This window comes from Coturnix japonica, chromosome 2 (assembly GCF_054131305.1).
Source record: "Coturnix japonica strain WE chromosome 2, WE-NBRP24, whole genome shotgun sequence".
Classification (NCBI taxonomy): domain Eukaryota; kingdom Metazoa; phylum Chordata; class Aves; order Galliformes; family Phasianidae; genus Coturnix; species Coturnix japonica.
In genome coordinates, this window is record NC_140664.1 from 20,763,815 (window position 1) to 20,789,981 (window position 26,167).

General features: G+C 44.2%; 2 protein-coding genes across 7 annotated transcripts; one reads left to right on the forward strand and one right to left on the reverse strand.

The window, feature by feature from the left end:
- Positions 1-64: 64 nt before the first annotated feature.
- CCNE2 (cyclin E2) lies at positions 65-7,632 on the forward strand. Of its 4 annotated transcripts, none has more exons than XM_085537198.1 (12): positions 65-96; positions 1,489-1,526; positions 1,618-1,732; positions 1,889-1,948; positions 2,523-2,674; positions 3,150-3,285; positions 4,040-4,186; positions 4,778-4,873; positions 5,120-5,254; positions 5,481-5,592; positions 5,848-6,002; positions 6,288-7,632. In XM_085537198.1, exons 2-12 carry the CDS (start codon positions 1,513-1,515, stop codon positions 6,387-6,389), a joined length of 1,224 nt encoding a protein of 407 aa, XP_085393324.1. In that variant the 5' UTR covers positions 65-96; positions 1,489-1,512; the 3' UTR covers positions 6,390-7,632. The 4 variants fall into 4 exon arrangements, with proteins under 4 accessions (XP_085393324.1, XP_085393325.1, XP_032298693.1 ...); XM_085537199.1 differs by having other exon boundaries at positions 1,892-1,948; XM_032442802.2 differs by having other exon boundaries at positions 5,848-7,632.
- INTS8 (integrator complex subunit 8) lies at positions 7,507-25,943 on the reverse strand. Of its 3 annotated transcripts, XM_015855947.3 has the most exons (27): positions 25,780-25,943; positions 24,851-25,025; positions 23,496-23,636; positions 23,054-23,125; positions 21,804-21,855; positions 20,507-20,689; positions 19,899-20,006; positions 19,619-19,774; positions 18,986-19,086; positions 17,900-18,041; positions 16,660-16,730; positions 16,347-16,522; positions 14,830-14,963; positions 14,173-14,283; positions 13,355-13,556; positions 13,073-13,194; positions 12,319-12,503; positions 11,263-11,296; positions 10,886-10,942; positions 10,738-10,799; positions 10,376-10,494; positions 9,112-9,215; positions 8,743-8,793; positions 8,312-8,385; positions 8,159-8,223; positions 8,015-8,058; positions 7,507-7,797 (listed from the first exon to the last, which is right to left on the reverse strand). In XM_015855947.3, exons 1-27 carry the CDS (start codon positions 25,907-25,909, stop codon positions 7,681-7,683), a joined length of 2,988 nt encoding a protein of 995 aa, XP_015711433.1. In that variant the 5' UTR covers positions 25,910-25,943; the 3' UTR covers positions 7,507-7,680. The 3 variants fall into 3 exon arrangements, 2 of the variants coding, with proteins under 2 accessions (XP_015711433.1, XP_085393322.1); XR_014942481.1 differs by lacking the exons at positions 7,507-7,797; positions 8,015-8,058; positions 8,159-8,223 and having other exon boundaries at positions 8,343-8,385; positions 14,173-14,246; XM_085537196.1 differs by lacking the exons at positions 18,986-19,086; positions 19,899-20,006; positions 20,507-20,689; ... (3 more) ...; positions 24,851-25,025; positions 25,780-25,943 and having other exon boundaries at positions 19,619-19,715.
- Between the last annotated feature and the right edge of the window lie 224 nt (positions 25,944-26,167).

Sequence of the window (26,167 nt, forward strand, 5' to 3'; positions counted from 1 at the left end):
GCCCTCGCACATGCGCAGCGCGGGCGCGGGCCGCGCTATATAGCGGGTTGGCGCCGGCGGCAGGGGAGCAGCGCGGGTCGGGCGGCAGCAAAGGAGGTGAGCGGGGAGCAGCGGGCGGGAAGGAGTCAGCGGGGTGCGGTGATGGCGGGATGGGGGGGATGGAGGCATGGGGCGCTGGGGATGTTAGGGGTGTTAGGGGTGTAAGGGCACTGGGGACGCGGTGCGGTGCTGGAGCTGCGCGGATCGGTGCGGGGCGGTGCGGCTCTGAGCGCTGCGGGTGCTGCAGAGGCGCGGGCGGGAGCGGCGGGCGGCATGCGCGCCCGGTCGCCGTTTTGGAGGGAGAGCGGCTCTGGCGGAGCGGTGCAGGCGCCCATCCGAGCCCGCTCAGCCCCGCATCGCCCCGCTCAACCCCGCACCGTCCTGTTCAGCCCCGCTCAGCCCCGCACTCGGCGGGATCCCGTCCCGGCGCGCTGCCCTCCCTCCCTCCCGCCGCCGATGGGGGCGGGGAGCGCCGTTGGCGCGCTGACCCCGTTTGCCGCCCGCCCGCACCCCGCGGCGCTCCGGGCCGGCCGCGTCCCCCAGGGCGAGGCCTCGGCTCCGCGCTGCCCCCGTTCAACACAGGGACGTGTCCCCTGAGAGGAGCGTCCCCGCCGTGTCGGGGTGTCCCCGTGAGCGCGGGATCCCCGTGAGGTGGCGGCGCCGTCCCGGAACCCTCCCGCGTTTTGGAGGGAGCCCGGCGCGCACCGAGGCGGGAGCGAGAGGAAGGGAGGGAGGGCCGAGGTCCCGCAGCACAGATACCCCGTGCAGCACAGACAGATACCCCGTGCAGCACAGACAGATACCCCGTGCAGCACAGATACCCCTTGCAGCACAAATAGACACCCCGTGCTGCCCCGCCTGGGGTTGATCGGCGCCTTCCGCGGGGACCCCAAGTTTGGCCGGCGTTCTCTTCTTCCCACCCCCCAACCAGCCCCGCCTGAGCCCCGCTCGCCCCGGGGCCGGCCGAGGCGCGGCGCTGAGAGGCCGCCTTCTCCTCCTTCTCCTCCTCCTCCTCTGCTTCCCCGCTCAGCAAATTGGCGCGGAACCCGCGCTGAGGGGCGGCCCGGCCCGGCAGGTGGGGGGTGCGGGAGGGATCCCCCTTTGTGTAGATGTGTACGTGTGTGTGTGCCCCCTCTGTGCCCTTTTACATGGGAAAGGCCGTTTTGCTGCTTCCCCCCCACACTCAGGTAGGCATAGGAGCTGTGTAAAGGAGCGTCCATCCCTCAGCGATGCGCTGTGGGGATCTGGGTTTAGCATCGTAACACCCCCAAGGGATGTGGGTGCTTGTGAAGCACAGGGATATCGTGCAAGGTGTGCCTTGCACTGGTCAAATAACAGTGCCCTGCTTGGGTTGTTGAGCCATGTGAGACTCAAAGCAACACAGTTGCACTGTGTTAGGGCACAACTTTGAGAATATACCTTAATTTGGTTGTTATTCCTTTGGTCCAGGTAGACAGATCTTACCGCCCGAAGATGTCAAGACGCAGGTAAGCTGTCTGCATGGTGATACACCCACGTGCCCTTTGCTCCCCTCAAAGCTGCTGCTCCCTTAACACTGAGTGTCTCTGCCCCTTGCAGCAGCCGACTGCAGGCCAAGCAGCAGCAGCAGCCGCCGCTGCTGTGTCAAGAAGAGACTCCACGTGAGCTGCAGGCACCGGAGCTTCTCCAGACCAGGAAGAGGAGAACAGCAGAGGTGACCCATTCAGTTGACTTAATACTGCACATTATTCTGGTCACTGGGATGGGGGTCACCTTTCCTCCACAGAAAGGAGTAGCACCAGCTTGCTGTGTTGTTAGAGATGGGTTTGCTGCTCATTGTCAACCTATTGACTGTGTTTTCTTTATTCAGCAGGAGATTAAGAAGAAAGAAGATGGGAAAATTGCTAAGAAACATCAATATGAAATTAAGGTAATTTTACCTCGATATAAAGCTCTGCAGGAAATGTTCCTGTGTTCATCGGCAGGTTTTGTTATCCTTTGTATAAGGAATCTCCCTCTTTCCAAAGACCGTAATTGAAGCTCAGTTGTCACCATTTTGAAGGCTGTCAGCCATTACAGCTTTGCATATGCTTCATGTGCTTAATCAATACATGTAGGGAAGTATCATGTGCAATGAGACAAGTTGCAGATTTAGCTGAACCAACCTAGAATTCTTTCTCTGAAGCTTTCTGCGTGAAATGACTTCAGACTCCTTTGAAGACACTGAGTATTTGGCATTGGCGAGCTGAGAGATAGTTCACAGCTGGGGGGGTATCAGGCTTTGGAGCTGAGATGGGTGGCTCCTCCCTGGAGTACTTGGAAGATAACAAGTTGCAGAACTTCCCCTAAGACAGCAGGACCTCCACCCTCTCCTTTCTTTTCCCTCCACATAGATAAGTAGATGGGACCAGCAACATGCCTTGTTGTTACAGTGGTCTTCGTCTTGCCTCTCTTGCTGTCACAGTAAAACCATCATTCAGAAGGCAACTTGTTTGTGTTTGCAGAGCTGTTGGACGCCCACAATAACAGGAGGCATCTCGCCTTGCATCATCATTGAAACGCCTCACAAAGAATCAGTGACCACTGACTTCTCAAGGTTCAAGAAATACAGGTTCAGGAACCTCTTCATAAATCCATCCCCGCTGCCTGAACTCACGTAAGTTGACTGAATGTAGCAGTTGCTTTTCTATATTCTGTATTCTTACATATGTGTTACGAAGGCATTGCTGAAGAGAAAAGGCTCATCACCCTTAATGAACTGCTGGGATCCCCAAGATACATTCAGATTTTCCCCTCAAAATCATCATCCTCGATGTTAACATGATCTTGTCAGTCAGGATCTGGTAAAGCTGAGCTCTGTTTTCTGCTAAGTAAAATGGGAATCTCTTTGTGGCTGCATGTGCATCTTCAGGATGTATGTACTCAGTTTTATTGGCTGTTCAATGAAACTGGACTTGCTGATGATCCTGACAATCTGCTGTTGTGATTATGTTACATGCTCAAAGTATGCCTGCAGTTTTCTAATTGCTGTGAGGATCTTTTTGTGCACTGAGTACTTATAGACCATGTTTTTATGCTTCCCTTGTGAAGGTGTGTGCAAACTGACAATGATTTGTAACTCTATTCCATAGCTGGGGCAATTCCAAAGACGTGTGGCTCAACATCCTGAAGAAGGAGAACCGATACGCTCACTGCAAACACTTCACGTCGCTACACTCAAGTCTGCAGCCGCACATGAGGTCGATACTGTTGGACTGGCTTCTAGAGGTGTGTGCTTTGTGTTATTCCCACCCCTGTGAGGTGGGGAGTTAAAACAGAGCTTTTATGTAAGGGGTTTGATAGCAGAATGTACGATAAATGCCCAAACAATCCTTTCCAGTCTAATTACTGTACTTCAGACTATTCCAGCTGTCAAGCAAAATGGAGGTTCTCGTGCTGGCAGCCAACCCTACGTGAAGGAGAACTAGTGTTGTAAATAGAGAGCTATGTTCAGGAGTAGTTTCCAAGAACATGCTGTATTGCAGAATATTTGGTTGCCACTGCCAAAAGCAACCTTGCACTCACGTAGCTCTTGCTCACCAGTAGGAGGGATCTTGCAGGTCTGTCAGCTCTATGATGCCCAGTGCTCTGAGGAAGCAGATGTTACAGTGGCGTTTTCACTGCCTGGTTGTTGAACAGCACCAATAGGGGATTGCAGGGGAAGGGATGTGCAGTTTTTAGGTGGGGTATGAATACAGAAATAATGCCACTTGTGTACTTCACTGATTCCTTTAATGTGGTGTTGGCACGCTGCCTCTGGATTGGGTGTCATTTATTTAAGTCTTGAACTGTTAGGAAGTCATCAATTAAAGTGTTCACACTGACCTTATGGCCATTGTCCACCTCCATATTTCTACATGCTGAAGTAAAATCACTTGGAATTCTGCAGTAGCTCCTAACCCGGTCCTCTGTAACATCGCTTTGGAGATATTTTTATTATTTTATGAGTTTTATTACTAAGGTAATTTTTGTCCTGTTGTAGGTGTGTGAGGTGTATGCACTCCACAGGGAAACCTTCTACCTGGCTCAAGACTTCTTTGATAGGTTCATGTTGACACAGAAGAACATTAACAAGAGCATGCTCCAGCTGATAGGAATTACCTCATTGTTCATTGCCTCCAAACTCGAGGTAAGCAGCTCTGTTACAGGGAAGAAAGATAACATATAGAATAACTAAAAAGGTAGAGGTAATGCTTTTATGTCAGCTGTCTGGACCTTTAGAACTTACTGTGTCATGGAGTCATAGAATGGCCTGGGTTGAAAAGGACCACAGCGATCATTCAGTTTCAACCCCCTGCTATGTGCAGGGTCACCAACCACCAGACCAGGCTGCCCAGAGCCACATCCAGCCTGGCCTTGAATGCCTGCAGAGATGGGGCATCTACAACCTCCTTGGGCAACCTGTTCCAGTGCGTCACCACCCTCTGTGTGAAAAACTTCCTCCTGATGTCCAACCTAAACCTCCCCTGTCTCAGTTTAAAACCATTACCCTTTTGTTCTGTTATTATTTTCTCCGAAGCTAAAAAGGTTGCAGTAAATTTGTTGTGTTATATAGCACACAACGTAGAACTTACTTGTTTTGAGCATCTCCTACTGTGCAACTTTCACATCACTCCACGTAGCAAGAAAAAACAGTCCTAGTGTAAGAGAAGTGAATATTTCAATGTGCTCAGCCATTATTGAGCTCCATCTTCTGATCTTTTTCTTCCTCCTTTTGAAGGAAATTTACGCTCCAAAAATACAGGAATTTGCTTACGTCACTGATGGTGCTTGCAGTGAAGATGATATTGTACGAATGGAACTTATTATGCTAAAGGTAATTTGGTGTTTGTGAGACTTGTTTGAAATGTTGCTCCAGGGTAATGTTGTGTTTTACTGTCACTCTCTTCAAACAGTAGGAGGAATGTGATCTATAACGAGCACTTACAAGTGGGTTTGACCTCAAGTGTCTTTGGGAATCTGTGCAATGAGCTGAGAAGGGGAAGCATGGGGGAGAAAGATCAGAGCCCAGAACAGTCTTTGCATGGTTTAATGCGTTTACGTATTTGTTTAATGCTTACAGGCTTTAAAATGGGAACTCTGTCCTGTGACAATCATCTCTTGGCTGAACCTCTATTTGCAAGTGGATGCTCTGAAGGACGTTCCGAAAGTGCTTCTACCTCAGTATTCTCAGGAAAAATTCATTCAGATAGCACAGGTAGCTAACAAACTCTATGGGAAAGTGCTGGTTTGGAGTTATTACAGCTGATGTATCCCTGAAAGCTGAACTCTGTCTTGTTTCACCTCACCCGTTACTTTGTTAATGAATATGCAGGTTTGACTGCCAGACCATGAGTGCAGATACAGCAAGTTCTGGGATAGGATGACACCAAAGCATCTTCTTGGAGTTTGTAACCTCTGTGTCCTCAATTCTGTTTCCTCAGCTCTTAGACCTGTGTATTCTGGATGTGAATTCGTTAGACTTCCAGTACAGAACACTAGCTGCTGCCGCACTCTGCCACTATACCTCAACTGAAGTAGTTAAGAAAGTTTCAGGTAAGAAGCGTTTATGATCTCGTTAAGCACTGATGGCTGTTGACTGATGACCTCACTCAAGCTGAAAGAGTCACAGTAGGGTAAAGCCTTACTTTAATGTACCGGTGAGCAGCAGAAACCCTCATGGCCACAGAGCTGCTTGTTTGGGGCTTGTGATCACGTCCTTTGCCACAACACGTTGAAGTAACAAATGCAAGGAAATACTGTACAGCTCCTCCAGGATTTCCAGGTGTATCACTGTGTTTTCTCCCGTAGGCCTGGACTGGGACAGCATTTCAGAGTGCGTGGAGTGGATGGTTCCCTTTGTCAACGTGGCAAGGAAAGTCTCTGTGAAGCTGAAGCATTTCAAGAAGGTCGCAGTAGAAGACTGCCACAATATCCAGACACACACAAACTACCTGGACATGCTGGTAGGTGGCCTGCTGGCCTGTGCTTTGTACAGCCCTTCTCCTGAGGTGCTGAAGGTTCTCCAGGCTAACGAGGTCAATGTAACACCTTGTGGTTCTGGCTTTCTGGAGATAGATAAGGTGCATGTGCTCCCACAAGCTGTGAGCCAAGAGTGAAGCATTTAAAAGCTGGTACTCTTTGTCATGAAACGTATCTGCGGGGTGCCTGAATCATAATATCAGCATGAGGAAAAAGCTCTGAAGCAGAGCTCTGCGTGCTATTAACTGTCTTCTTCACCCTCTACACAGGAAGAAGTTAACAGCGGAGTAACATCTACTGCACCAGGTCAGTTATCACCCGTGTCAACAGCAGGAATAATAACTCCTCCCAAAAGCACGGAGAAGAAATGAAGTGCGGGCAGCAATCCTTATGAACAGTTTCAGAAACAAGACCAGGTGCTTCAGAACAAGACCACACTAAGGGTGACTCACTTTAATGCTCCTTACTGCTATTCAAGACTTGAGCAGTAAGGGATGCATCAAATGGAGCAGCGGATGGGACCGATAGCAGCATCTTCCTTGAAACTTGATTAAAGAACTTAGACCAAGCAGCCCTCCCTGTGTCAGCACAGGAGCCTGGACTACACGAGTCCCTTCTCAGATATGACTTCTGTAGTTCAACTTTCTGAACATTCCTAACTTATGAATTTCAGGAATATGTTTTGTAATGGCTGAGTGGAAGGTTTGTCCACTTACGTGTCCATGTGCTTTAATGTGGGATAGCCACGCACGAGACCTTGGTGCCAACATGCACGTATTACCTCTTCTTGACCTTTCTTTTCTCTCAGAGCTTACAGTCAGCGTATGAGCTCAGGTGCAGTATTACAGAGGTCAGTGAGTGAACAGTTTACATTTCTAAAACCACTGTGCCCTCGCATTAAGGCACGGCCAGCCCTGTTTCAAATCTCAGCTTCTCCAGGAGGTCAGTAGCACCTGTTATGTCTATGGCAGCCCTGAAGTTCCCACTGACCTCAGGTAAGTCAGGTAAGGGTACAAACAGAACAATGCTGCTGAAGTAATCTTAACTGGATGCAATGCAGTCTCAGAAGGAATGAGTTCTGTTGTATAAGACTCGGCCACCAGCACTCAATAGATAAGAACACAATGAGCAGCAGAGCTTTTTTCCTACTTTTTCCCAGTCTGGTTCTCTATAACTGCTCAAATCCTGCCACAACTGTTAACCAGCATTAACTACTGTGTGTGTTCGTGGAATATTGGCTACCTCTGGCTGTGAGGTGCTCCTCTTGAAGAGACAGCATAGGGAAAGCTGGACCCTGGCTCCTCCCATAGCAAGATGCTTCCAGCTGCAGAAGCACACAGGGCCAACTCCCAGCATGAGCAGCACAAGAAGCTGCACTACAGCAGCAACTCATGAAACCCGTCTTTGCCACCTTTGCAAACTTGAATTCAGGGCTTCTTCAAACAGCCCAGTCCAGCGATACCTGAAGTTGTTGTTTTAGGCCTTCTGTACAGTTTGTAAAGATATGGTGTTTTATTATAATATTTCATCTATTTCTATAAGAAAGATACCAGACTGTAAATGTTGTACAAAAATCTAAATGAATTTAAAAATAAAACCCAAGTCTTGAGAGAAGTTTCCTGTCCCTTCTCATGTATTCTATGGTAGTCCTCCAGCATTAGCCTAGAAATAAAGCTTTGCCATTGCTTGAAGAAACTTCTTTTTCCTCCTCTGTGCAGCAAGCTGTAGGACTTCCTCAGGATTGCTGGCGTTCAGCTCCGTCTGGCCAATAGCTTTGATCTTGAAGACAGAACAGGAGCAGCAGTTATATATTATATACAGCTGTTCTCTTACAGTTTCAGTGCTAATCAATGAGATGATGACGGGTGGATGCTTCTCCCCATGCACTCACACCAGCACCCAGACTGAAATACAACTACAGCCACAAGCAGCAGTTATGTTAAAGGACTCCTCCCCCAAAGCACCGCGTTAACTCACTGCTATTGCATTAACTCACCGCTATCTGCCTCTTGTCCGTCTCACCTCTCTTGTGGTGGAGATCTAATGAGAAGTTAAGGGCAGCACAGATGTAGGGACTGCTGGCTTTCCCCAGCCATGAACACCCAGCCTGAACATGAGCAGCACCCCACTGAAAGGATACACGTCAAATACTCCAAGATCGTGACATCCCAGATGTATTCATAGTAAGAATCCATGGCATCGTGACTGGAAGAAAACATGGATCATTATACATGTAATTTTTGTATAGCGACATGTTACTAATCTAACCCGCAAGTTTTACCGTAATAATCACCTGTTTTGCTCCTGCAGTGCCTTGAATGCCGTTTTGTAGTCTACTTCTCTGAGGAACTGACACAAAATAGCCACCTACAAAGATACAAAGACAGGCTCAGTGTCTTCCATGGCATTAGCCCCCACCGATGGAGAGTCTGCCACAAGATGCAGAGACCCAGGCAAGAGCTCCTTCCCACATGGAGCAGGGGGGGAATGTTTGCACTGGGTGACCTCAGCGGTCCTTTCCAACCTTAATCATTTCCAAGCATGTGTTTATTTGTTAACTTGATCTTTACATGTTCTACAGGCAAGTATAGCAAGTGATTTTATGTGGGTTGCGTTTGCAAGGAAAGCTGGATTCCAATGTTACTTTCAGAAAGTTTCCCTGCAGCTTCTGAATTCAAAGCATTTACAGACACCATTTCCTTAGTACCACACTCGGGCTCTTACCTGTGTGTGACAGTTGAGTAAGGAGCAACACTTTATCATTCTTTTTATCACCTAGGGAATGGTTAAAAAGCGTTGTCAAACTTTTAACAATGGAACACACCGAGCAGCAAATCTCTATTCATTTTATTAAATAGGATCAGCTGTACATCAATCTTCTATTCCCTTCCCCTGTCCTTGTGTTAGGGCACACTGCAACGCTGGGGGCACAACATCCCTGCCTGGAGTTCTGGACGGCTACAGCCCAGCACAGAGCATAGCTGTGATGGGCCCTGCTGAAATGCAGTAGATTTATAACCCCGGAGGATGAGGACACTGAATCCACCCCATCCCACTTGTACACTTGAATTCCATTCCAACTCTGTAACTCACCTGGTCTGTGAACACATCGGGCGGTACCATCTTATTGAAGAAATCAGAGCACACAGCTCCTGCCTGCAGGTAATAGTGAAGGGCTGCTGAATACTGGTTTGTCGCTGTGGTGGAAAAAGGGCAAAACAAGGACTTGCAATTAAATACAGCAGTTCATTTCTAAGATTCAGATCAATTGTTCATAGAATCATTCAGACGCCGTAATCTCAGCTAAATTCTATTTAGAAAATGACTTGCATATCATCTGCAGAAAGCACAGACATGGGAGGCAGTAAGGTTTGTAGAGAAGCACACCATCTAGCCAAACTGACAACACAGGCCAAGGTCTGAGCTCTGAACATTTCTTCTCACTTTCCAGGTATTTGATTCTAAGCCCACCAGCTTCAGAGCAGCAAAGCAGTTTGCTTTTCTTGGAACTCAGCACATGGGTGGCAGGGAGGTTCAGGTGGCCCAAGCACCCCTGCTCCCTCAGGTGCCAGCTTCAGAGGAACCCCACAGAAACCTCTCCCTGGGATGCTGTTCCACTTCATATAAGTGAGCTCCATGTTCAGTTTTGGGCACCTCAGTACAGAACGGACACTGAGGTGCTGCAGCAGGTCCAAAGAAGGGCAACAAGGCTTGTGAAGGGCTTGGAGAATATGGCCTATGAGGAGAAACTGAAGGAACTGGGGCTGTTTAGTCTGGGGAAAAGGAGGCTGAAGGGAGACCTGATTGCTCTCTTCAAATACCTGAAAGGCTGCTCCCAGCTATGAGCCCCTGGGATAAGCACCAGGGAAGAGGCAGATTGAGGACAGAAAGACAGGGAAGGGTTTCCCACCACAACCAGTTCCAAACCAGTTCATGTTTTGTTGTATACAAACCCTAGATACCTCCTGTATAAGATACAGATCCTCTTTGCTCATCTTCTGCTTCAGGAAAGCTGATCTTCACATTTGAACACAAACGCTATCCACAACACTTTCATTCACTTAATAATACACTAATATTGCACTAATATACCACCTGAATGAAGCAAAATTCACAGCAACTCTGAAAGTTTCCCCTACCCCAGGAGCAAGTCCACGTGATCCACTGAAAGCTGTGTCAGCTCAAACAGCCTCCTAGGCAAAGTCACCTACACTACTGCCCCCATAGACTCTGAAGTCACATCATATAAGCTTCTTTCCATACAGGAAAACACAAGGAGGGTTATGAAGGCAGGTAAACTTCAAAATAAACACTGTCCCCATGCATGCAACTAAAAAAAGATACTGGCGTTGCTTACCAAAATAAATATCTGCCTGGATAATTAACCAGAAGTGGTTGTTGGAGTTGATGGTCAGCGCATAGTTGACAAGCTCTTTCACTGTAACAGCCACGGCTTCAAAATCCACTGACTGAAGGCTGAAGGGAAAAAAAGGAGAAAGAATGAACTCCCAGATGATTGTGCAAAGTTGTAGCTCCATGGAGCCTCCCAGTTGGAGAAATGCAATTCAGCCTGGCCAGAACAAACCAAACAACAGGGTTAATTGATGCCCTTAAATGCCAAAAGTCACACTAATAGTGATAACTTCTGCACAGCAACTGGAACCAAACCAACGACCTACATATATTTTCTAAGTTGTCTTTGAGAGTTTATGATCTTACTTGGGAATGGATGAGGGCCAAATGGAGATGTACTCTGCTGTAATATCATTCACAATATCTTCCTAAGGAAAGAGGGACAATAAAGCAGGTTACAAAGGTAAGAGCTTCAAGAAATCCTAATGCCATCCCTATATATATATATACTAACCCGAACATTATGAAGCTTCACAAACAGGGACAATATTGTAGTTAAAACCAACGGTTCCTGTAAAGAAAAGAAAAGATACTTCCATGAAATCATGGAAATGCACTTTTCTCCCTGTGCTCTGAAGCTATGTCATATGTTCTGACATTGCTATAATCAGTATTTTGTTAAGAATCCTGCAGCACAGGAACACTGCAAGAGCATTTCTTTATATAATCTTTAATCATTTCAGACTATTTTCACCACTGCTGTACGGCAGGTATCATACACTGAGCTCTTCAGCCATTCACTTTTCTGGACTTTTTGTGTTAAATTCCAAAGAAATGTGATACTAAAAGAAAGTTCTGGTTCCAAACATATTCAGGTCCACTGCAACTTACCCGAAGCTTTTTGATGAAGGACAACAGTTCACTCCTAAATCAGGAACACAAATATCTGTGAGTCACCATCCACAACTGAGAGCACAGGCAAACTTAATTCACTAGAAACAAGTCAGTAAAGCAAATCCTTCATCTGCCAAAACGTCCCTTCAGCTCTAAGCTTAAAAATACAGGGTATATAAATAAAAATATACAATCGCTTTCAACACAGCTGCTGGCAAATCCCACTTTTATAACTGAAAAAAAGTAAAGAAGCTGCCATTATGTCCTGGCTTGCATCAAGAGAATTGTGACCAGCAGGACTAGGGAGGTGATTCTGCCCCTCTGCTCTCATGAGACCCCACTTGGAGCACTACGTCCAGTTCTGGGGCCCCCAACACAAGACAGACACTGATATGCTGGAGTGGGTCCAGATGAGGGCCACGAAGATTATCAGAGGGCTGGAGAAACTCTCCTATGAGGACAGGCTGAGAGAGCTGAGGTTCTTCAGTCTGGAGAAGAAAAGGCTTTGGTGGGACATTATAGTGGCCTTCCAGTACCTGAAGGGGCCTACAGGAAGGCTGGGGAGGGACTTTTTAAAAGGGCACGTAGCAACAAGAGAAAATGGTTTTAGATTGGAAAAGAGTAGATTTAGACTAGATATTAGGAAGAAATTCTTTACTGTGAGGGTGGTGAGACACTGGAACAGGTTGCCCAGTGAGTTTGTGGATGCCCCATCCCTGGAAGCATTCAAGGCCAGGCTGGATGTGGCTCTGGACAGCCTGGTCTGGTGGTTGGGAACCTGCACATAGAAGGGGGGTTGAAACTAGATGATCTTTGTGGTCCTTTTCAACCCAGGCTGTTCTATGATTTTATGATCTGTGCTGATCATGATGATTATACACCACACGTTTGGCATCTAAATACTGCTTTGAATCCACCCATCCACCCCTCTTTCTGTCTCCAAAAAGGAAAGTCAACAATGCTGCCCTAATACCAAACACTGACCACTGCTCACAACTGTTGGGTTAGATACACAGTTCAAACAACCTTCAAAAGCAATTTAAGGAAACATACCTGTACATAATGCCGAGTGTTGATTCTCTGTGCTTTATCAAACTCACTCTGCCATCGTTCCCCCTTTTGTGCTGGTTAGATACACTGCAGATCTGTACGACGACTTCCCAGAGATCTTTGGCTGTCCTTCTGCTTTCCTTGGGACCTGGGAGTTCTTTGCATGTAGCAGCCAACAACTGCCCCAGCTATACAGTGCAAAGGAAGAAATACAACACAGAGAGCTTCTCTGAATGTTCACCGGAGCAAAGAGAAACTGTCAAGAAAACAATTCTAAGCTACAAACTACAGTGCAATGTAGCTGAACTTTGCAGCAGAGGACACTGATCTGTAACATGGAAGACAGGAATAAAACAACACCACATTCTTCCCTGTAGCAGTTTCTTTATGGGGTACTTCATTATGAAGAGCTCCTGAAAACAAGCCTTATGTTCCACTTATTCACATAATACAATGCACAAAAAGTATTAAAATGACTAGATCCCTTTGATACCTATACAATAAACAAGCTGAAATAAAATGTTGCAGTGGTACTCTTTGCTACACAGAGAAATCAAAAGGTCAACATGGCAATTAAACAGCACCTCAGCTAACCAAACCTGACCAAAAATGAACATCACATAACACAACTGCAGTTCAGCTTTATTGCTTGACCACCCTGGTGACAGGAAGGTAAATGCTTTCAGAAGCACAAGAGACCTCAACAAGAAAAAGCCAGTTACAGTCTGACAAGGCTTTGAGACTAAGCGCTTATTACCTTTACATAAGGATTAGTCTGAACCAAAGGTAATGGAACTTGCATGGTCAAGTACTCATTTTCACGCCAGTTTAACAAGAAGGCAACACACTCTTCAGCTATAACTTGTCGAAGAGGAATATCTGGGAAAAAATGGGCATTTTTATTTTATTTTGAGATAAACAGCATTATAAGAAACCAACAAAGCCAACAAAAACTGAGGATCAAATGCTTCCTTTATTATTTATTTTTAATAAAGCTTTGTGCTTTGCTGCATCACAGGAGAAAAAGAAATGTACTTACCAGGTACTCTCATCTCCAAGTATCCTCGGACTCTGCTTATAAGATCAGAAGGAGGACGTTCCCCGGTAGCACCAGGTCCAGCCTCGTGCGTGTAAATGTCCAAAAGCAGCATTTCATTCAGCATGACTTGACGGAGTTTTGGAGAAAATTCTGTCACAAGCTCTAAGCAGGCAGCAAAAAGTTGCTTAGCATGGACAAAATCCTGCAGCAAAGAGGTTATATATTAATGGCTCCAAATGGATTCATAAGGAAAGACAACAGGGCTGAAATCCTGGCTGAAGGAGCACTCATGTTCATTGTCAACACTGCTTGGGAAACTCACAATTACCATTTGCATTACTGAGTTATTTAGACTTGCTATTAAGATCAACAGTTGCCATAGTTTCAGGCTCTTCAAACACGACAAGCTCAAGCTAAAACATAATGTAAGTTGTGTGCAAGCATATTATGCAGACATTTTAGTTTTTCCCTGTAGATCAGCAAACTACAGAACAGTCAATTACAGGGCAAATAAAACAGCATTCTAATAAATTCTTCATATCAATGCGCTGAGTTTAGATACATCATTTAGTACATCCCGGTCAAAGCATATGAATGAGATGATCTCCAGGCCCAACTCACTGGAAAGCCATTATCCTTTCTCTGGAAAACTGAGGGCAATATTTAACTGTTATATCACACACACACACAGCTCGTTACTAGATCTCTATCACCTCCCGATTCTTCAGGCCTTCTTCTCAAAAAGGGCTTCCTATGCTGTTGTCATTAAGCTTCAATTGCTCAAACCAACTCACAGCAAGTTGGGATGGATTGCTCACCTTAATTGCACAGCAGTGTAATCCCTTTGCCATCAGGATGTAGACCAAATCCCTAGTCAGATTATCTTTGATTCCTAGAATAACATTGCCATAAACATTTGGTACTTCCCACTGTGAGAGAAACATGCAAGACATTTGCACAGAAACAGATTTTAGAATGCATACATGTGCTTAAAAACTAAAAATAAAGCTCAAAACGTGGAGAGCAATTACATTCTAAGTGCCAAATCTTTCAGAAATGGTTGCATTCCATCAGCAGTAAGGTATGGCTCAGGCACACAGAGGTACCCTAAAAAGGGCTACCTACTGTACTTTGTTCATATGTTGAGTATGCAGCCATTTGGGAGACAAAGACAAAAAAAGCCAAAAACTTAACCAAAAGAAATCTATTCCTCTCTCTTCCTAATTGGCCAGAGCACTGCAAACAAAAGCTAAAGAAATTTGAACAGCTTTGCAGTACAAACAGCAATTACTTAAAATGAAGGTTAGGCATTTTGTTGCAGTATTTTAATTACAGAATGTCAGTTTAGACATGCACTGTTATTTTTACCATTACGTGGAGAGAGGAAAATGAAAATAATACATTGAGGATCTATGGTAAAATATTTACTGTTCATAGAAAACAGTTCAGTCACATGAACGTGTAGAATAAATTACCTTATTTGAAATAGTCCAGAACTGGCGCTCAGAAGTCATACCATGCAATTCAATCAAGATCTGACGAATCCTCCAGGGGTCTACTGACAATATGAGCTGATGTTCAAGCTGGCCAATATTGACACTTGCTGAAGCTAGGGAAAAAAAGGCAATGAGGCTTCCAGGGCACTCCTTCACAATGCAGATCCTTATAATACTTCACTATATGACATTTTAAACAATAAACTAAGGACAGTGGGTACACCAACGCCTTTATAAAATCACAAAATTGCAGGGGTTGGAAGGGACTTCTGGAGATCCTCCAGTCCAACCCCCCTGCTGACACAGAGTAGGTTACACAGGAAAGCGTCCATAGATCTTGATAATTCTAAAGGAGACTACGTAACCTCTCTGGGCAGCCTGTTCCAGTGTTCTGTCGCACAGTATAGAATTTCTTCCGCATATTTGCATGAAACTTCCTAATTTCCAGTTTGTGCCCACTACACCTTGTTCTGTTGATAGACATCAGCAAAAAGAGCCTAGCCCATCCTAGCACTGATAAGATCCCCCCCAGTCTTCTCTTCTCCAGGCTCAACAGCCTCAGGTCTCTCAGCCTCTCCTTAACAAGGGAGATACTCCAGGCCACTCATCATCTTTGTGTCCTTCCACTGGACTCTTTCTAGAAGTTTGATGTCTTTCTTGAACTGAGGAGCCCAGAAATGGACACAGTAATTCAAATGTGGCCTCATCAGGGCACAGTAGAACCTCCATCAGCCTGCTGGCCATACTCTTTTTAATGCACCCCAGGATACCACTGGTGTTCTTGGTCACAAGGGCATGCTGCTGGCCATGGTCAACCTGTTGTCCACCTGGACATCCAGGTCCTTCTCTGTAAAGCTTTCCTCCAGCAGGCCAACTCCTAACCTATACTGATGCACACAGTCACTCCTCACCTCACTCCTCACTGACCATGGGAGTGTTCAAGAAATGTTTGGATGTTGTGTTGAGGAATATGATTTAGCTGGGAAGTATTGGTAATGGTTGGACTAGATGATCTTCTAGGTTTTTTCCAACCTTGATAATTCTGTGATTCTGTGCTGCTGCACAGCCAGCCAGCTGCATCTGGGAAATGAGCTTACTGAAAAATATCGGGGTTACACGCTGATAGGTTAAAAACTTCATCCAGATGGTATTCCTGGTCCAGCTCATCAGTCACACTAGCATTAGAGCTAATGTAAATCCAAAGGCAGAAGAAATACCCCTTACTGTGGAACAGCTGCCAGATAGATCCAGTTTAAACCAACTGCCATACCCCTCTTTCACTTGTCAGCAAGCACACATTCAGCTAAGATACAAAGCAGAAGCAAAGAACAACATTCTTGAAAAGGCAGGGCATTCACTGACTGAAGGTGAGACGTATTCAACCCTAAAAACCATTCTCTCTGAACTTGTTCTGAGAACAGTTCTATGCATAGCAACTTCAAGTACAAAAATAGGTAGCTGCATACATAGAAGTCAATAGAAACATTGAAAATTACCTGGGATATCATAAAATGAAGTCACAGGTTTTGTGGACAGGTTGACTCGAAGAGACCTCTTCCGCATTTGATCCACAAGCAGTTTCCGTTCATCATCTTTCAGAAGCTTTATGAACAGCTCGTGAGATGAAATCATGAAGACAAGCTGAAGGTCTTCCAAACTCAAACATAAGTTTCTAAATAAAAAAAAAATTAATAATCAGCAGGAATAAGCCATTTGTTTGTTAAGTTCTAAGTTCTCAAAAGTACTTATTACATTGCACTACATTACTTATAAGATGCAAGTTAACGATGTCTTAGAATCAATACGTACTTGAGAAATGCTGCCATTTTTCTCTTCAGAGGTTCAGATGCAGTTTCCAAGTTTATTGATCTTGAACAAACCTGGGAAAAGTAAGCAGTAAATAATTAAGCCAGGGCTCCAAAAATTTACAATATTTTGCTAGAGATAGCATTGCTTTCCAGTCTTCTAACTCCTTATTAGTATCAGGTAGCAACCCTCTCCTCAAAGGAGGCAACAAAGTTATCTGATAAATACCATAGTTATCATGGATGGATCAGAATCTCTTTCAACTGGGATACAAGAAGCCCTTTCAGACAACTGTGACCTTCCTTGACATAACCCACATTCTTTTTTTTGCCAATTGCTCAGGTATTTAGGCATTACAACGCTGAATGTCACAGTGTGAGTCAGTAAAAACCATCATTAAGTACATAGTAAAGTCCTTCTGCGGGAGTTTAAAAATGAACGAATATTTCCAAGTGCAAAATGGTAAGACCTGCTAGGATTAACTTGTTCAAAAAAATGAAGGTGTTTCAAGAGAACTGAACAGTTGAATAATTACCAGCTTGCAATAAATCTTTTGTTTTAAGAAATAGGCTTGCTCCTAATTTAAACAGTTGGAAAAGCTTTTGCTGGCTCTGAAGTATGGAATACACCAGTCAATTTGCAACACATACTTGAAGAGAACAGCTGCATCTGACAAGCAAAAGACATGACCCAAATTAAGTAACAGAGGATATGAATAGCAAGGCAACAAAAAGAATAAGTTCTGACTAAGTAGCAACAGTTTCTTAAAAAGCTTCACTGAGGGCAAGAGTTTAGGTCTCACATGTACAGCAACTGAGCTGCTTCATCACAGGCCAGTTTGTTGTAAAAAAATAGCAAGTGTCCACTTTCACAGATACTTTGTTCCAGAGTCTCTCTCTCTCTCTCTCTGACTTCACTCCTTTGTTCCTCAAAATTCCTCCTTTGTTCCAGATTATTGCTATTCATTTTAATGAAGGAAGGAAACACAGCAATTTCAAATCCAAGCTGAAGCAATACAGCACAGCTTCAGCCCAGCAGATGAACTAAGAATACAGATGGAAGAATGATACAAAGTGTATTTGTGCTAGCTGTAATAAAGCTGAATAAAGTTTGAGAGTTTACCTTATAACACACTTTTCTCTGCTTCAGAAGCGTTACTTGAAACAGCAATACAGTTAATGAAGGAAAGATGTACTCCATTAAATACCATTTCTCCCTCTAGTTTCAGGTGATAATTCCTTACCTCCAAGAGGAAGTCTATTTTCTCTTTGTTGGGCTTGAGGAACAGCTGACAGAACTGAATATCAATTATTTGACCCTGCAGTACATCACAGACAGTGTTGCACACGCAGATTTTGAAGCAAACTTCATCCAGAGCATCATTCCTGCATGAATACAAAACTCAAGGTCATGACTTCTCTGACAAACACAGCTGATATCAAATCTCCACATCAGATCCCAAGACAAGACTGGAGCACACGCCTTTGTCCACACCGCAGAAAAAAATGACTCAGAATCTACATATTTTACCCAAGACCTCACTTTTTTCACAGAGAATTTCCTCCTAGACCGCTGCTCTTTTTTACAGGCAACCTTCATTCCCTGCACTGCTGGACCCCAATCAGAGGTGGCTGACATGCATGTCTCAGTCAGCACACTCTACTCATCACTGACAGCCAAAACTTCAGGCATGTTCATGTACCTCAGAATGCACAATCATCAGACAAAGTGTGCACCTCATGTACATGAGTACACTGATAAGAACACCCTCTAAGATCCTTTTCTAAATCTTGTGATCCTGAAAACTGAAACTATCCTAATTAATGTATTTTCCTTCCCATGTCTGCTTGTGAAATACAGACTTACTCTCTGTAACTGACATGCCTATAGGCACCTTCCCCTCAGAGACATGTTATCTTCACTTAATGAAGACGTCTTCCACAGAGCCCTGATTCAAGTGTCTAAATTCCACTGAAGGCTGAATTTCAGATATGGCCACACACTTAGCATTTCTCAGGAGCCATCCACAAGCTGCCACCGTAACATGCTTGTATATCCATGTCTGTTTAAAGTCCCATACTGATTCTCCTGGACTGGGCTGGTGTGGCAGTGCACAAGGCACCTAATCACAGGCAAACTGTAGGACCAGTGCTCCCAGTGAAGTCCACATCTCCTGCAACATCACTGCTCAGTACAGCAGATTTATCAGCTTTGATTTCAAGTTTCAGAAGACCTTCAAAGAGGCACTAACTTAGTTATAAGTTTAACAAATGTGTGTGTATATATATATTTTCATAAACACTGCATAGATCATTAAAATATGTCTCACCCTTGCTGAGCTTTTTGGAACAGCTCCCTTAGCACTGATTGTCTGAACTGAACAGGTAAACTGAGGGCTAAGTTATCTTCAAGGAATATCTTCACCAAATCCTGCAACACAGACACAACTGGAATCATTCACTGGATAGTTCAAATATGAAAAATTTTCTATCTGTTAAAATATTCAAAGAAAGTAAAGCAGCTTATACCCACATATAACATTAAAAATCACTACACACCACTAGAAAGCAAACTAACAACAAAAAGGTTCTTTCTCATCAGAGAATCAGGAGGTAAAAACATACACATCTTAGAAGCAATATACTCTGAAATCCAAAGAATTACAGCTAGACTGAAAAAGCCACTTATAGAATTACCCAGGTTGGAAAAGACCTTGAAGATCATCAAGTCCAACCGCAGCCTAACCAGTACCCTAACTCTAAAAATCCTACACTAAATCATATCCCTGAGTACCACATCCAAATGGCTCTTAAACACATCCAGGGATGGCAATTCAACCACCTCCCTGGGGAGCCTATTCCAGTACCTAACTACCCTTTCTGTAAAGAAGTTCTTCCTGATATCCAACCTAAACTTGCCCTGGCGCAACTTGAGGCCATTAAGTGGGCATTAACCACAGTACCTGATAGTTGCCAGATTTCATGCAGTTATGGATTTGATTATACGGAGATGCCTGTTGAGACGCATCATCATCAGATGAGGTAAGAACTCCACAAGCCTGGCAATATCCAGCTAATCGTTTTTCATCTATGGTACAATGAAGTGAAGATGAACCAATCTGAAAAGCAGCAGTCCATTAAAACTTAGTGATCAAAAATATTATGAAACATAAGCTTAACTCAGAAATGTTTAGAAAGAAAACTTTAGAAGAGTTGAACATGCAGTAATAAAACACTCATTACCTTTGCAATCAACTCCTTTGTTTTGAAAAACTTCTCTTTAGCATTTTCATGAAGAGCTGCATTTGTCGCTCCTTGCTGAAAGTAGACTGCACCCAAGTCATAGCAAACCTGCAAATAGCGTTGATATAGAAAGCATTATCTCAGATATTTATATAACATCAAGTATTTCAGCCCTATCTTTTCCTACATGTTCTTCAAACTACTCCCAGTTTTGTTTTGCGTTCACAGTGCATCTTTCCCCACATGCCTTAATTGTTTCCTCTTTACTTGTGTGATCTCAGTAGGGGTAACTCTGCAAGGGCAGTACAAAGCTACAGAGTGATTTCCATAACAGTAACAATGTTGCAAACAGCAGTCCCGGTCAGACTGTGCTTTACTCCAGAGTGGGAAAAAGAGTTTGGGGGGGGAAAAAAAGAGTGATAATATTTACAATATTGAAAGAAGCATAAATCAGCATCAAAATGATGTCAGTGGTATTTTATTGCTTTATGGAAAGAACAAAGAAAAGATTGACAGAAAAATATTGCAGCTTACCTCAAAATATTACATGACAACTTGTCAAAAGAAACAGAAATAAACAGAAACCTTTGGTCTAGAAGGTACAGTACCTGGCACTGTATCTCCTCTGCACTGATCTTCAGCCCAGCTGTGGAACTCTCTGTTTCTCCATTCACCATACCAGGCTCCATGGCTAACAAATCCAGAGTTCTTATAGTGTGCACATAGAGATCCTTGTTCAATTTAAGTGCTCCTTCTAGCACCAGGATGGAATCAGCAGCCTGCTCTTTCAACTACAATAATTCAAATACATTAACATAGTTAGGAGTTTAGCTTTTGGCTTCAAATTAACACTATAACAGCAAAATAAATAGACAGCCAAGAATTTCTTTAGCACACTCGTCTCACTGCACCTGTATTTCTTGTACAAAAAACAGATGTGTCACCGTCATTTCAGAAGCTTAGAGAAACAGGATCACAGCTTCCAATAGAATACTTTTCTCTGAGCTATACCCATGTTTCTGTCCACTTCTGGAGAATGAAATTGGATTGAAAATTCTCAGCTATTATTTCACAGCTGTAATCGAAGCAGCTTCTCTTTGAATGGCCACAAGTTGTATGAGATGAGGTTTAGACTGGACGTAAGAAGGAACTTTTTCTCTCAGAGAGTGGTCAGGCACTGGAATGGCTGCCCAGGGAGGTGGTGGAGTCGCCATCACTGGCAGTGTTCAAGAAGCATCTGGATAGGGAGCTAGGAGATATGGTTTAGGGGTTTCCTGTAGGTATGGTAAAGGGAGAATGGTTGGACTAGATAACCTTATAGGTCCTTTCCAACCTTGTGATTCTATGAATAGCAAAATTTTGGCAGATTTTATGGTAAACTGGTAAAGCTTCACTTACATTCAGTATTTGAGAAAGAAAGTTTTCGATGATTTCTTTTTTAAGTGTAGAGAAAAGAATAAATGCAGTCACTGTAACTGATTCTAAGTATAAGATTAATAGAAGGAGCTAAGTTGCTTATGGAAGTAGAGGCTTTATTCCTCTCCTTTCTTGCCTCTCTCAATGTGGGACACATTATCACCTATTTTGCTGCCATGCACTTCTATAGCTCATGTATGGCCTTAATAATTAATTACACACTGACTTTGTAGAAGCTTGCTTGCTTCTTACAGCTCCAAGTATGGGCTGAAGAGAGAACAGCTAAACCTCACAAAACAAGTCCCACACAACATCCAATACAGAAACAACACCATCCAAAACAAACACGAAGGAATGGTAGGAAATGCTAGAAGCAGCAAACATCACCTCAGTGTACTGAATCCAACAAAACTGTAAACATGAATGGACGGGAGATAATCACATCACACGTACATTCAAGCAAAAAATTAAGAGCACAGAGAAGCTCACCACTTTCAGAATGTTTTCAGTTAGTTCCTTTTCCTGCTGCATCTGGTTCATTCTGGAAAAAGAGGGATGTGGTCAACACTTCAGTTCTACAGCAAACCATCACATCACTTCATGCTCAAGGCCACAACAATTAATTCCTAAATACCTTTTGCTTCACTACCTTTTTAACATTGCTATGCCAGACCACTGAATGTTCTTAGCTATCTTTATCTGACATAATTATATAAAAATAAAATGAAAGGCTTTAGATGAGAATATGATTTAATTAAAAGGTAGTATCAAAGTTTTCATTGCCTTCCTTTTATTTTATTTTACTGTATTTTTATTTATTTTTAAAATCACATTGTTAATATCAGCAAAAGCAATCACTTTGCACATCCTGAAGTCTCTTGAAGCTTCACTAGCAAAATCACAACCAGATTTGGATACAGACAGGGCACTTCAGGATTACAAATAGAATTACTAGCACTATTTTCAATCAACATGCTTAACAGACTCGTCCCAGTTACAGTATCATTCACAGAATCATATCACAAAATCATAGAATGGCCTGGGTTGAAAAGGACCACAATGATCGTGTAGTTTCAACCCCCCTGCTATGTGCAGGGTCACCAACCACCAGACCAGGCTGCCCAGAGCCACATCCAGCCTGGCCTTGAGTGCCTGCAAGGATGGGGCATCTACAGCCCCAAAAACATACGAAAAGCACCACTGAGATGCTCCCAAATTTATACGAGAAACATGGAATGTAAAAGTCCATTCCAAGAACAGGCAGTAACTGAAGCTGCACAACTTCTAGCATGTAAACTCAGTACTGACTTTAAGTTAGTACTGCCCAATGAAACCAATAAAATCATTTCATTATTTCTCAGGTTATCAGATATACAGTGTGGCAAATTGTTATAATAAAACTGTATCAAGCAAGCCAGAGCAAGTTAAACAGGATGTAAGAAGTAGTTTGTTTAAACTAGAGAATAAGCTTTCTGTCCCATTGAGACTGCCAGCTCTCTTCTGCCTGTGATTCTTCACACTTCTACAATGTCAGATAAGGTACTAAAGAAGTAGAACCATGTAAATACAGATAAATTAAATGTGCTTAACAGAAATATAGTTAAAATAACCGCTAGTTTACCACATTACCATTAACCATATTAAACAACTGTACATTAGCATGATTTAATATACTTACAAGTTATATTTCTGATTACAAAATACATATTAAGTCCAAATGAACTGTACTGGTAACTTACACATTTAGTTGAGGCGGACCAGGTTTCACTTGCTTTACAGGAAAACTGCTTTTAACAATGGTCCTTATGGCCCTACACAGGGGAGAACGTTAAGCAAACAATGGCATTAGCCTCAAAAGTATAGTAAGATTATATGCCTCTTAAAATATCAGTTTATCATATCATTTACTTTAAATCACTAGAATATATCCTGTGCTATTATAGAAACGTTTAAAAAGTTAAAAGGCAGGAATATTTTTTATTTTCATATATTTTATTTTAATCACTCCCTTGACTACTTTATTGGAAAAGAAACAGCTTTAAAATCACTTTTTTGACTTTGCTCCGCACTATAACCTACCCAGACATCACAATATTAACACTACTTTGAGATTCTCTCATTCTGCTTACAAATATATAGCCCTAGTGTGGTTTTAAGGCCATTGCCTTAAAAGTACTTTACCATCTGTTGTAGAGTAGTATGGCCATGGCAGTGGTTGGGGGTAAGCTGGACAGGTCAACATCCACATGTTTAGTCCCTGGGGGAACTTTGCTGATGCACAGGAGTTCATTCAGTAGCATGTTCAATACGGGAACAGATAAGCTATGAAAGATAAGAGTATAAAGTACTTGACACAGTAAATCTACTTCTGGAATCTTTACATGACATACACGCTGGTACTCAGTACTACCTTATTGCTTAACTGTCACAAAGTATGGAATCATAGAATCACAGAATGGCCTGGGCTGAAAAGGACCACAATGACCATTCAGTTTCAACCCCCTGCTGTGTGCAGGGTCACCAACCACCAGAGCAGGCTGCCCAGAGCCACATCCAGCCTGGCCTTGAATGCCTGCAGGGATGGAGCATCCACAACCTCCTTGGGCAACCTGTTCCAGTGCATCACCACCCTCTGTGTGAAAAACTCCCTCCTAATCTCTAACCTAAACCTCCACTGTCTCAGTTCAAAACCATTCCCCCTTGTCCTATCAGTATCCACCCTCTTAAGCAGCTGTTCCCCTTCTGTTTATATGCTCCTTCCAAATATTGGAAGGCCACAATGAGGCCTACCCAGAGCCTTCACTTCTCAGTTCCCAGTTCTCTCAACCTTTCTTCTGAAAACTAGATTATACCTTCTTACCTATTCAGCAGAATGAAATGCTCTACATCTGATGGCATTCTAGGTCAGGGATGTAAAACAGTTACCAATGTTATTAGCCTAAATTAAGTCGAAGAGGAAAGCAGTTCCAACAGAGCTGAACTACTTCTATGCATGCTGTATCAGTCTGGTTCAGACACATCCCAACAATTCAGTCATCTACTGCAGCACATCCAAGTTAGTGAGGAAGTCTCAAAGCAATTACAGATCATACATCCAGTAGGTAAACAATTACCACATCACGGGGAACTTTACTCACATAAAGACCACATCTATCTGTGCTGCAATGGCTTATCTCCTTTTCTTCTGCGTCCATCACCAAACAGCAAAGGTAAGACTAAGAACTGGATTAGCACCCTGTCGTTCCATTGCAAGCTGCAGTACATGAAGCCAGATGCCAGGTGGGACAGAACCTTCCTTGGTAAAACCAGAAGGCACACAGACTGGGTCCCATCACTCCTAGCAAGAAGGGAAGCAGCCTTAAAAAACCCTACCTTGTGCAAATGCACATACAGCTAAAGTATATGTAAAACCTATTGTACACCAGGTGCTTTTTTCTGTACAGTACAGTGGTTGCACTTGTTAGTATTGAAGGTCTTTTCCAACCTAAGTAACTCTGCAATGCAGTAGCTTTCATATAAAGCTATTCAGACCGTACCTTTTCTCCAATACATCCAAATCCCACTTCAGATGAGCAGCAACTTTAAGAGCAAGAAGTTTTAGAATGCGGTTTCTTTTGTTATCAGGAGGTGGCTGGACCTGGTTCTGTTCATTCACCGATGGTTTGGAAGCTTGTTCCAGGAACTGGACAATCAGCTGCACAGGGGGAGGATCTGCAGAGAACACAGACACTCACAGAATCACAGAATGACCCGGGTTGGAAGGGACCTCAAGGATCATGTAGTTCCAACCCCCCTGCCTGGCAGGGCCACCAAACATACACATTTACTAGATCAGGTTGCCCAGGGCCCCGTCCAACCTGGTCTTGAACACCTCCAAGGACGGGGCATCCACAACCTCCCTGGGCAGCCTGTTCCATGGCCTAACCACTCTCCTAGTGAAGAACTTCCCCCTAACATCCAACCTAAATCTTCCCTCTTTTAACTTAAAGCCATTTCCCCGTGTCCTGTTATTGTCAGCCCTTTCGAAGAGTTTACTCCCCTCCTGGGTGTAAGTTCCATTCAGGTATTGAAAGGCTGCAATGAGGTCACCCTGCAACCTTCTCTTCTCTAGGCTGAACACTCGTCAGAAGGCAGCTAAGCCCAGAAATCCATTTCTTGTTGCAGCCACGATCACACATAGAACCAATCATAGGGGTAGGAAGGGACCTTTGGAGATCACCAAGTCCAACATCTCCTGCTACAGCGGGCTATTTTGGGGATATATGAAAACCAAAGATGCTCCAGCATACAATAAAAGACTCCCCAGCACCGCAGGGCTGTTCTGAAGAACTTAATAATCGCATCCCCTGCTGGTAGAACCCAGGAAACCATTGAACGCGATGACTGCTGCAGAAGCAGCACGGTGTGCCGCACTCCGGCCCGCAGGCCCCGCACCGCTCCAGCCACGATACCGCGCCGCACGCACCGGGAGAGGGCTTGCGCAGGTGCTGCTCCAGCAGATCTTCCTCCAGCAGGAACTCGAACCACGAGGTCTGCGGCGGAGTGCAGGGCCGGCTGGACGTGGCGGCCTCCCGGTCCGCCGCTTCGGCGCTCATGGCTGCAGCCACGGACACAACAAACACCGCACCCGCCCGCCAGGAGGCGGCCCCGACAACAAGATGGCCGCCGCTGCGTCAGGGGCGGCGCTGCGCCCAAACCCCGCCTGCTGAGGGGGCGGGGGAAGATGGCGGCTGTGGAGGCCGCCACAGGCCTCGGTGCTGCTTAAAAGCACCGAGAGGGGTTGGAACTACGTGATCCTTGAGGTCCCTTTCAACCCGGGTCATTCTGTGAAAAGAAAAGCTGACGAGAACCAC

Coding starts and splice junctions, on each gene's coding strand:
- INTS8 (XM_015855947.3), bottom strand. CDS start 25,909: ATGAGCGCCGAAGCGGCGGACCGGGAGGCCGCCACGTCCAGCCGGCCC. Junction 20,007..20,506: donor CAGAGGAGATACAGTGCCAG/GTACTGTACCTT, acceptor CGCTATTTGCAG/GTTTGCTATGACTTGGGTGC. Junction 16,731..17,899: donor AAATAGACTTCCTCTTGGAG/GTAAGGAATTAT, acceptor TACTTTTCCCAG/GTTTGTTCAAGATCAATAAA.
- CCNE2 (XM_032442802.2), top strand. Junction 2,675..3,149: donor TCCCCGCTGCCTGAACTCAC/GTAAGTTGACTG, acceptor TCTATTCCATAG/CTGGGGCAATTCCAAAGACG. Junction 4,187..4,777: donor TCATTGCCTCCAAACTCGAG/GTAAGCAGCTCT, acceptor CTCCTTTTGAAG/GAAATTTACGCTCCAAAAAT.